Raw genomic sequence first — 11,677 nt, 5'->3', positions numbered from 1 at the left:
GTTGGTGGGCCCCGGACACCCCACAAGAGCAAAATAACGCCCGATAAGTGAGAAAACGTTTTGACTTGAGGGTGCACTGCGTGTATAACATGACGTGTACATGATCACATAAAAGAAAAATGCGTGTAGGAATTAAATCTTTTAATTTAATTGAATTCTATTGTTTTTACTATTATTAGTCTTCTTATTGTTGTTGTTGTTGTCATCGTCGAAAAATGCATAAAGCTAAAAAAAAAAAAATTAAAAAAAAATTAGCGCAGTGTACGTGATGCGGAACTTTTCTTTGTGACCGCTTGGTTCCGCATAACAAAGGAGACGGCGGGTTTATAGCTGTGACAATTCAAAGCTCTTGCGTTTCCGGCCAGCTCAGCGCGTCAGTCCTGTGGTGTTGTCAGTTTTACAGCCTGTCAAACATTGGTATCAGTTTCCTGTAACAATCGCTGGGAAGCGGAGAAACAGCGAGACATCTGGGAGAGATGGTGCTGTTGACGATGATCGCTCGGCTGGCGGACGGACTTCCGCTGGCCGCTTCAATGCAGGAGGACGAACAGGTAAACGTTTCAGCCTTTCTGCCTCTGAGGTCGCTAGCTGGCTGCTGGAAATGCCTCCCAGGTTGATAGGGACACGTAAGCTAAAAAAAAAAAAAAAGAAGTCGCTGAGCAGCTGTGAGGCCCGTAATCGTGGGACGAGTTTCCTCCAGGTTGTGGCCCTTTGCCACCAGCTGATGTATGAAAGTTAATTTCGACTTGCTGGTGATAAGTGGAGGCTTCCTGCAGCAGGCCTGTCCACCCCGTGCACAGAGCCGGCGCTTTATTTACCTAAATCAGCTGACTCATTCATCAGACTTCCCCCACAACAGGTTCATTACCCTTTTAAACCCAGAATTTATTCACAGGCTGATTTGCATCTTTTTTTTGTTTGTTTGTTTTTTATTTAAAAGGATTGAGGATACACTTCAGCTCGAAGTTTTATGAAAGTTCAGATGCTGCTGCTGCTGTCCAACACAGTCTAATTTAAACCTTCAAAAAAAAAAAAAAAATCTGCCTGCATTCAGATACAGCACAAAGCATGCTCTTTATGTAATCCCAGTGCAAAATGCAGTCCTCATCGAGTTTATTTGTATTCTTCAGCAATGGCATGGGAATGAATTATGTATATTAGTCAGTTAGTCAATTAGAGCTCGTCACAGATACGTCAGTATTAGTGTGTGTGAGCTGGCTGATGGGGAAACATGAAATACCAGTACAGAAATGGCAAAGACACAGTATGTTTGAGGGAGCTGGAGAAGAGTGCTGCCATTACACAATTCATCCACCAGAGAGCACTGACATGTTCCTTTTTTTCTGCTGTGACACATCCTGCTCAGTCCATATCTGGGTCATGGATCATTAATATTGAGCCCTTTTCAAAAACCGCTTGTCTTCACATTACAAACGAAATCAGAATTCTGTAATTGGTGGATTTCAACTCTTAAGTACTTTTGCTGGAACCAGTCTCAAAAAACCCCAATATTAGTCCATCTCTAGTAAAGACATGTTGACCGTGTTACAAACCTCTCTCTCTCTCTTTTGAAACACAAGTTTATGATGTTTTTTTTTTTTTTTAAAGAACAATCTCGAAGATCTTTGTTTTGGTCTCTTTTGTGGCTCATGTGTGATGTCAGCTGACTGTATGTGGCCATACATTTGATTTGTCTTGCATCAAAAAGGGTGTGAAAGGTTTACGTCAGTGAATTTGAGGTGTGGGGGATTGATGAGACACATGTTTGTTTTTTATAAATTCCAATCTCAAAGGACCCAGAGATAAGACGGATGACATCATGGGGGCCTTATCTTTTCAGACTTTTACCGGGGGTTCAAAAAACAATGAACTTATCTTAAAACATGTTTTTCAAATGGATGGCATTTCTAACATGATGAGCTGTTTTACTATGTTTGTGCTCTAACATGTTTCCTTCCCTCTCTTATTTGCTTTCAAAAAGGGAAGTGAAAAGGTTTGTTGTGTCTCTGCTCTGTGCTTCTACATCATACGTGTTTCTGTGAGGCTGCAGTCCTGCTCTAAATACGTTGTCATGTGTTAAAGTCAATGACACGCCCAACAAAAGGGATTACCATGCGCAGGCAAAAATGCTGACCATAATTAATTGATCAGAAAGATTCAGTGCCGATTTTGTCAGACGTAGCGTCACACTGCTGAGTCTGTGCGCAGTCTTCAAATTATTGCTTTTCAGCACTCTTTACAGGGCAAGAAATGTACACCATCCAGGAAAGTACAGTGTGAAATCTGGACTGTAGGTGGTGGCTATTTTTTGTCTGTCTTGTCAGACAAGCAGACGCAACTTAAATTCATGTCATCTTTATCGGTTCTGTTTGTAAAATAGTTAAATTTTTTTGTGAATTTTACCTGCCGAAGTGCATATAACAGTCAGGTTTTTTTTGCCATGATTAAATACTGTGTTGTCTGTGTGAGATTTCGGTGAACTGTGATAACTGATGTTGTTTTTTTTTCATGTTTTTAGTTGGGTCGGGATCTTCAGCAGTATCAGAGTCAAGCTAAGCAGCTCTTCAGGAAACTAAATGACCAGAGTCCCACACGCTGCACTTTAGAGGCCGGCTCCATGGCATTTCAGTGAGTGCAGTGAAGTCGGGCTCAAAGAAGAACCCAGATCACCCACCACTTGTCCGTAGAACTAATTTTTGAATTCTGATCACGCGTTTGGTTTTCCTTGCAGCTATTTTATAGAGAAAGGAGTGTGCTACCTTGTGCTCTGTGAAGCCAGCTTTCCCAAGAAGCTAGCCTTTGCATACCTAGAAGACCTGCAGGGAGAGTTTCATGAGCAGCATGGAAGGAAGGTCCCCACAGTATCCCGCCCTTACTCCTTCATTGAATTTGGTAAGAAAAAAGAAAGAGCCGGCAACGGGTTTCAGCTCTCTGGTCTAAAAGCTTTAACCATGTTACGCTTCTGGTAACACGGATGTTAAACCTGTACCTGGTTTGGCATCAGTGGTGGTCGTAGTTGTGCTTCTGTGCAGTGTGTTCTGCAAATTATACTGGTGTGTCTGCTTGTTTGTTTCAAATGCGTTAGCGACCATTGATAAGTATAATTGTAATGACTCATTAGTGGTTCGGGAAACAGCAGTCAGTGATGCTCCAGTCTGAATTTTTCCTGTCCCGGTAAACTCGGGCTATCAAATCCAATAGCAGCGCTCTCTTTCCCTCTGAATTTAAATCTGTGTATTGCACTGAGAGGTGTAATTGGATCATTTTTATGACACAAAATTGCAACAAATCAGAGAAACACTAGGTCCTATCAAGGAGACTGAAAAGAGAAAAAAAAAAATACTTAAAACTAGTGCAGGCAGTTCTGGAAAAGGCCAGAATTTGAAACTCCAGTCCCTCTCTGTCCTAAGCCCCTCCCACCAGACCAACACGGGCATAAGCACGCTTCAGTCGCCAATTTCTGTGTTTTATTGCGTTCAGTGGTGCGCTTGCTTTCTCTGACTCTGCCTGTCTCTTTACTGACCCTCTCCGTGTGCCTGTCATTCAGGGTGTGGGCGGTCCAGTCCCACCAGATAAGTCCAGGACTGAATTTCTTTCCAGTACATCCCTGATGGCTTTTATTGGCCGACTTTTTTTTTTTTTTTTTAAGTCCCTCTTCCTTTTTAGTTTTTAGTTGCTAAAAACAACTAACAGCGGCACTTACATCTGCATTTGTAGAACAGCCGATAGGAACGCACCCTTTCTGAACTGATCTGTGATTGGCTTATCGACTCTGTCACAAGCTAGATTTTTAAAACGGACGCACTGGGATGTGCAGTCTAGTTTAGTGTTCTCTCAGACAACTTGAATTATAATATGCTATATATATAACTATAAAATATATATATAAAAACTGCCTACACCAGCTTTAACATGGATTGGTTGCACTTGCCTTTATCTGATCTGTTTAATAAGATCAGTATTGGCAGTAGCTGTGCATCCCTGGGGGAAAAAGGTGACATGATTTGGTCTGTTTTGAGAGTTTTTTCAGGCTCATAATTCCTGCAAACTGTAACCACGTTCCTCGCAGTGAATAGTCCCATTGCTGACCCACTTCTTCATCACCACAAAAAAGTACTCTAGTGTCACACTGCATTAAGTGGATCTTCACTTTCAGATTATTACATCCCCCAACAGGGAAGTGAAGTCATCAAACATGCAGCTATGAGAGCCTACAGGAAGTGTGCATCTACAGTAAAAAAACAGGCAGTTGTCTTCTCAACTAATCTGGTGGAGAAATATTTACAAAAAACAATCCTCTCCCTGAGAATAAATGGTAAGTTGAAACCACACCCTTTGGTTTCTTTATTTCGGGTTACTGGAGGAGAGGTACAGTTAACTTTATCTTTTGTTTCCTCTCCTGGCCTTGCTGGCTGTTCTGCTCAGGTGCAGGGATGCTGCCCTGCCCACTCATACACAATGGTTAGCCGACATTATGTCCTTCTTAAAACTGGAGAAAATGAAATATTCACTCCAACATTCGAATGAGAAATGTCAGGTAATATGGGGAACCCTTTTTGAATGCATTTCAGAATCTGTAAATCTTTGACTACACCGTACTTCCCTGATCCATACATTGTAAGTCCTTGATGGGACTGGTACATAACAACTTGTATCAATCACTGAAAGTGACTGGGAAGGGATTGTTTTGCTGTTGTTAGGTATACAGTCAAAGTGTTTTTTTTGTTTGTCTCTTGTTTTTGTTGTTGTTGCTATTGTTGTTATATTTTTGCTGCTCCTCTGTCGGCCCAAGGTCAACTGCTTTTGGTGTGTGTTTACTTCTGTCTCAATTTACTGAGCATCACTGCACTTACTGTATGCCAGGTTTAAGTTTGAATAAAATGATCCACTGGCTGGCTTTAATATTTGTCTCTCTCTCTATTTAGACACTTACATTCAAAAAACCAAGAAGTCGTACATCGACAGCCGAGCGAGAAGGAATCTGGGCAGCATCAACACGGAGCTCCAGGACGTGCAGAGGATCATGGTGGCCAACATAGAGGAGGTGCTACAGAGGGGAGAGGCTCTCTCTGGTAAGTCTTTGTTACCTCTGGCATGTCCAGGTCCCTTCATGATATAGCGATGCGTTGTGTCCGTCTCGCGCTGAATTAAAAAAAAAAAAAAAGACGGGTATGCTCTTAAATTTCACATTCTCTGTCTTCTGTGCCTCCTTTCTCCACTCGTCCTCTTTTGTTCCCACCTATCCTCGCCCCGCTTTCTCCTCCATGCAGCACTCGACTCCAAGGCCAGCAACTTGTCCAACCTGTCGAAAAAGTACAGGAGCGACGCCAAGTATCTGAATACCCGCTCCACCTATGCCAAACTGGCAGCTGGTGGTGTCTTTTTCATCATGCTCATTGTCTACGTACGCTTCTGGTGGCTCTGAGAGAGGAAGGAGAAGAAGAAGAGGAGCATGAAGGCGGCATTGAAGTGGAAAAGGAGCTGCACACAAAGTCTGCAGACACCTTCGACTAAAACCTGGATCCCTGCTCTAAATAAGACTTTACAGATGTACCACCGCCCATTTTGTCCTCACCTGTCCATGGATGTGTGATCTGAATATAAATGATGTCATAACACATAATTTTATTATTAACAGTTATACATTACTGCTCTAGTACTTGCCCCGGTTTGGAGAGGAAATGAGTGAATGTGGGTGTGTTTGTGTGTATGTGGATCGATTGTATTTTTTTGAAGATGATTTGTGTGCAAGTGTGAGGAAATAATTACGATAAGAAAACAACGTTCCCTGTTTCCAAAGCTGTATCATAGTGGCTGATTTAATCTGTCGGATATTACAGAAAAGACAACAAAAAAAATAATAATAATTGCATTAATCCTGACCACATTGCCTGGGTAATACTGTCCATTTAACATTATCATAGTCATGATGGGCAACATGCAGCATTTACTACACTTAGATATTTGAAAAACATGGCATGAATCTTCAGTAGGACAATAAATAGGCTCAGCAACAATATAGGCAAGTCATTTAAATTGACTGTTTTTTTTTTTCAGTACTATATATAAACCTTACAAATGCTACTTCACCTGAAGATTTAGCAGATTATTTTGCTGTGATGGATGTCAGTGACCCTGTTAGTGACTGTACAATAATTATTGAGAGGGATTTGTTTCATCAAACCCAAACTGTTCTTGCAAAATGTTTATTTTCTTTAAAAAAAAATGTTTGTTGCATTTGAGTTTTGCGTGCACAGTGAGGCATAAATGTACTCATTAGCATACGCACAGAACAGCAACCCTGTCACTGTTTTGTTTTCCATATTTCATGTCATCGTCAACTAAGGAATAGTTATAGATTGTGATCATAGTTATGAAAATCTCCGATAAGATCTCCCCCCTTCACTTGCGTCTTCATCACAAAGCTGACCTGCATTATAATTTAAATTCAGCCTTTATGTTTGCCTTTTTGAAAGAGAATATCCCTTATTTTATGTAGCCATAAATTGGAAACCATTGCAAAATGGTAATACATTAAGGTTTATATTCGATGGTATTATATAACATTTATCTAACACATGCCCTTATTTAGTTGTTAATGAGCCATCAGAGGTGAAGATAAACACACAATTTAATCCCCAGTACTTTTTGTACAGTCTCTGACCTTGTAACCTGACCTCTACAGTATATTTACACCTTCTTGCACCGTGACAGTGTGGACCAGCACCTTTCTGCAAGCAGGCATTTACCAAACAATTTCATGTCTGGTTGGGTCCTTTTTTATTTTGTATAAAGTTTACACAAGTGTGTGGACTCGATTTAAAAGTCAGTTCAGGCTGAGAGTCGCAGGTGTCACAGGTCGCCGCCGCCTGCTCTCAGCTGGAAAGGACACCTCTGTTTCTGTTTTGTCTGCTATCTCTGAATAAAATAATTTGCACAAAATGCACTTCCTTTCTGTCAGAGGACCTCAAGTTGAACTGATTATTATCAGGCGTTTTTCGATTGGAAATGTAAACCAACATGCGTGCATCTTAAATCGGGTGATATTCTCACTGTGAGAATACAAAATATTGCTACCAGTTTATATTACAATAATCCTGTTCTTAGTCTATTGGAATATAAAGGTACATTATAAGAGTGGCGTTAGCTGAGGCTCAGTGACTCCGATGGTACTCGTCGTATCATTACATTATCTTAATATATAATATTATCAACACCTTTTTTCATCCAGACATTTAAAAGTTTTTTCTTTTTTTGGAAAAGACCACAAGTTGTTGGCATCACTACTGTCATATAAAAATAGGATTTCCCATAAGTAATTATCAGAGCTTTCCTGGCCTGACTTTAACCAATCGCTAATTCATGGTGTTTGCCACCACAAACACAGTCTGGCAATACCATCCTTGACCAGCAGGTGGATTGTTTTGCTAACTGTTGCACAGATGCAGTTGAAAAATTAGGCATAAAATCCCCCTGACTCCTGTTAGCTGAGCTCCAAATCATAAGTTCGTTTTAGGATGGGAAAACATATATGTTGCATCTTGGTGGAGAGAAATAGAAAGAGCAAGAAAAAACACTGACGGCTGCAGATGCAAGCCTCAAAAAGCCACTAACATACTCTGAATCTTCAACTTGAGGTAAAACAGGAAATGTCAGAGAAAAAAAATGAGAAGCGGCAGAAAGTAGCATGCCAAGAAAAAAACCACAGGGCACAGTCTCACCTTTTCACCCCTTAAGGGAAGTGGTTATTTGTGAGTTTAGCACCACTTATGATTAAAGTTATCTTTCTTTGTGATCTCATTCCACTTAAACAGCTTTAACATGCTTTTTTTTTTTGTCTTTGCAAACCTTCCTTTTTATTAACTATTGTTGATCACTGCTTGCTTGTCACTGTGTTTCTGTATACTTGTGCGTTGCTGTGAGGGTCACTGTGCTCATCGTTGCAGCCTTATCCCTTTTCTATCTTTTGGCAAGTTTCAGTCAAACTTTGCCACCATTTGCCTTTCCTCTCTATTTTTAAACATGTCTGCTTTCTTTCAACATGCACCCAAGGGACTCTTTTCAGTTCTGCTAAAATACCCATCCATCAAAATAGCTATCTGAAAGCACGTCAAATGTATTATTTTATCCCAATTTATGTAAAAGTTGAGATGTAGCGAACATACATGCAAACAGAGGAAAAGTGTGGTCCCTACTGCGCAGCCGTGGTCTGCATTAGTGGATGTAATTATCGTCTGGAATTTTATTAGCGTGACAATGAAAATCATTTAATTTAAGTGAAAACCAATATATTGTGTGGTTAGAACTTCAAATTTTCTGCTAAGTATTTATATACTATCATTAATTTACCAGATTGATGTCTGATTTTCTTGCCTTGTTTGCCTCCAGTCTCTTTTTTCAGAAATGTGTTTGTATTTTTGTATTGAAGAGTTTGTATTTTTCACCCAGCTGAAAAGTAAAGAGTTTCACATTGGTGAAGTATAAAATCCAATATGTGTGATTATATTTGTGTCTTAATGTCACAATGATGAAAGAGAGGACAACATTGCCGACTCTCTCACTCCAGCGCTTTCTCTCCTTCCTCTGCAGGTTACCATGGGAGCAGCGAGTGTGTGACAGTCATGTGAAAACGAAGCTGATTGGATTAAAATACTTTGTGTGATCAGAGGTCAGGAATATGGCACATGTACTAAACACCCATAACCTGGTTTAAACACACACACACACACACACACACACACACACACACTCATAATTGAGACAGGTAGGAAGGTTAGTTGCCTTCGACACATTTAGCAATTTTCAAGAACAAGATCTGCAGTGTTTCCTCTTGACAACTGATAGTACCCTATCGTGATTGAATTTCCTGCCAAAGACAGATAGAGCCACAAGACCTTCACCCACACTTGACTTTTTCCTGTGTCTTAAAGAAACAGAGACATTCAAGTAACGTGACCTTGACCTTCATCTTCAACCACTTCCCTTCGAAAGTCACGAGAGCACACAAATTCAGACAGAGAGTTTCAGTCATGTTTCTGTCAGACTAACTACATCCCATTAGCTTTAAACTTTGAAGCAAACATGCAGACAGTGTACTGTGATGAAAATGTATTTTGCATACATTGATTCTGTCCCTGTGCGCCCCACATCCGCTTAGCCTCACAGATTTGATCTCATTACTTGGAAGGATTTGCTTTGACCCAGTGTTTAACACAACAGGTTCAGGTTTTATCTGAAATCTGCCACACATGTATTATTGGTTGCACAAACTGATGAGCGTGCAGCCATCAGTACATTTCAGTATAAATGTAAACTGTTTGCACCCTTAGTTTTAACCCAAGAGTAGCACGAATGAGTCTACAGTCATGCTACAGTGGCAAAATGCTAATTTCATGCCCAGCAAGCATAATATTTGCATGTTCCACATTTTAGTTTTTAGTAAACATACAGAAAAGATACAACTGAGGTGGATATGAATGTCATTTTGCAGGTGTATGGTCAGAAATGATGATGGCGATACAAGTAACATCAAGGACCACCAAATTTAATGTAACTAATCCTGGGGAGAGGTAATCCATCCAATAGTGTTTATATACCAGATAATTTGAGCTGTCAGTGCATCCAGAAGAAAGGTCAGGGTGTCAGGGTCATAATTCTTCCTTTGGGAATCACAAATAGCCTATCTGCACAGAATAGTTGCTGAAATATTTTAGTGGTAGACCAACTGACGGACCGACATTGCCATCCCGAGAGTCGTGTCACTAAACATGGCTAAAAATGACTATACCACTGGGTCAAAACAACTCCTTGTCTTGAGAGGTTTTCAACATGGTCACAGGGTGAAGTTCACCTATTATTGAACTGGTGCTCTTTTGACCCAAATTGGGTACATTTTGACTCAGCGATTTAGTGTGAAGCCTTCAATGGTAATTTACTGTACATTTATAGTAGATAGAAAACCTATCTACATCTTTTTTTTTTTCAGCCGGTCAAATAGAAATAGTGTTAAATGAAGTGGGGAAAAAAAGAAGAAGGAAATTCAGTCTCATTATGTGGCTGCTAGTTTCCCACCGTACATATGTAGTTTGGTCGTGATAAAAATGTGTTTCATCAAACCAACTTCCCACCTCATCCCAGCTGCTTCCCGGTCTCTTCCCCTTCATCCTCTTCCCTCAAACTCCAATCAGAGAAAAGGGACGCTGCGGAGACAGCAGCTGTATGGCAGAGGAGAGGGTCATAAAACGCAGAAGGCCGAAAGAGGAAGTCAAAGGACCTGGTGAGTTATTGCCCCACAAACGTACACACCGGGTCCTGGGAACCGGGAGCTTCTCACAGAGGTTACGCACAGACCCAGACCACTCTGCGTATGCTTTATCACCTCATCACAGACCAGTGATGATTCCCGCACACCTTCCCATCATAATACTGCATATCACGCACCTTTAACTCTGTAATAAAACCATTGTAGTTAGTTATCTTTTGTCCCAGCGCTACATATTTACCTCCATCTCTTGCTGGGCGCTAAAATTGCCCTTTAGGTGTGCAAATAAATGTGGTGCGAACAAAAACAGGATACAGAGAGAGAAAGCAAGAAAAAGGAGGAACAAGTGAAACTCACATATATAAATGCATGTCACACTTGGAGAGATGCTTTGCACGGAGCCATGAATCAGTGCCTAGTCAAAAACACACATTTGCAATATTGAATTGTATGTCGATGAATTACTGAAGGTTTATGATTACTATCTTGATGTAATGTACAGCAGAGTAAATATGTATCTCAGTTCCTTCTCTCTTTTCCCAGGTTTTTTCATTTATCTCTCCATTTGATCAAATAGAAAACATTGTTCCTTTATTAATAGTGTCATATCAGACACGCACACGCATACGCACACGTGCACACACACACACACACACACACACACACACACACACACACACACACACATTGCTGAGCTGTGGCTGAGAAAGTGAGGGCTGAAGTGTGAATTCCAGCCATGCTTGTCTTTTAGCAGCTTGTGAATTTATGATACAATTAACCCTGGAAGATATGCCGAGCCCACTCACTTTACACTCTCCTGAACTTTCAGCGTGTGAGTTCTGCACACAAACATGCAGAGAAACACGGTCTGCACATATGTTACACATTGACAATGGAGAAAACGCCAAACACTCCTGAAACACGCTCAACCAGACAGAGATATTGAAGTGAAACGAATGACGTCAGGCAGGAAGAATGTATCATTAAAATGTTGTTGTTTTTTACGTGAAAAAAACATTTTATTTGAGAAAATGAAAAGATTAGTGATCAGTGACTGGGCAAATTTTGGAGCTACACTAAGAAAGCTCTGAGGTCATAAAATCCGGCCTGTTTTCAGATTTGTGATGTGTGATTCTTCAAATAATCTGATGGTTTTTATACATTTGTATTTACCTTAAGAAGCAGAATAATTTCCTCCACCCACAATAGGTACTAAATATATAACACGTGTCATTTTGGCCAGGCCAGGGCTGCTAAATATGTTTTCACTTTGTGTAATGCCTCAATTTTATGCATATCATCTTGTTCATGTTCCATGTTTGTTTTATCCATGACCCATGTTATTTGTATGCCGTGTGTGTGTGTGTGTGTGTGTGCGCTCTGTGTTTTGTCTTTTAGGGCAAGTGTGTCATTTTA

General features: G+C 40.5%; 1 protein-coding gene across 1 annotated transcript; it reads left to right on the top strand.

Moving 5' to 3' along the window:
• The first annotated feature begins 241 nt into the window (after nucleotides 1–241).
• Nucleotides 242–6,942, top strand: sec22bb (SEC22 homolog B, vesicle trafficking protein b). The gene is made up of 5 exons (XM_069150268.1): nucleotides 242–551; nucleotides 2,519–2,628; nucleotides 2,732–2,892; nucleotides 4,926–5,072; nucleotides 5,271–6,942. Exons 1-5 carry the CDS (start codon nucleotides 477–479, stop codon nucleotides 5,423–5,425), a joined length of 648 nt encoding a protein of 215 aa, XP_069006369.1. The 5' UTR covers nucleotides 242–476; the 3' UTR covers nucleotides 5,426–6,942.
• The last annotated feature ends 4,735 nt before the right edge of the window (nucleotides 6,943–11,677 follow it).

The sequence above is a fragment of the Embiotoca jacksoni genome, unplaced genomic scaffold (assembly GCF_022577435.1).
Source record: "Embiotoca jacksoni isolate LCO1_2020_lvr unplaced genomic scaffold, fEmbJac1.0.p SCAF_16, whole genome shotgun sequence".
Lineage (NCBI taxonomy): Eukaryota > Metazoa > Chordata > Actinopteri > Embiotocidae > Embiotoca > Embiotoca jacksoni.
This window is presented reverse-complemented; position numbering and strand designations above follow the sequence as displayed.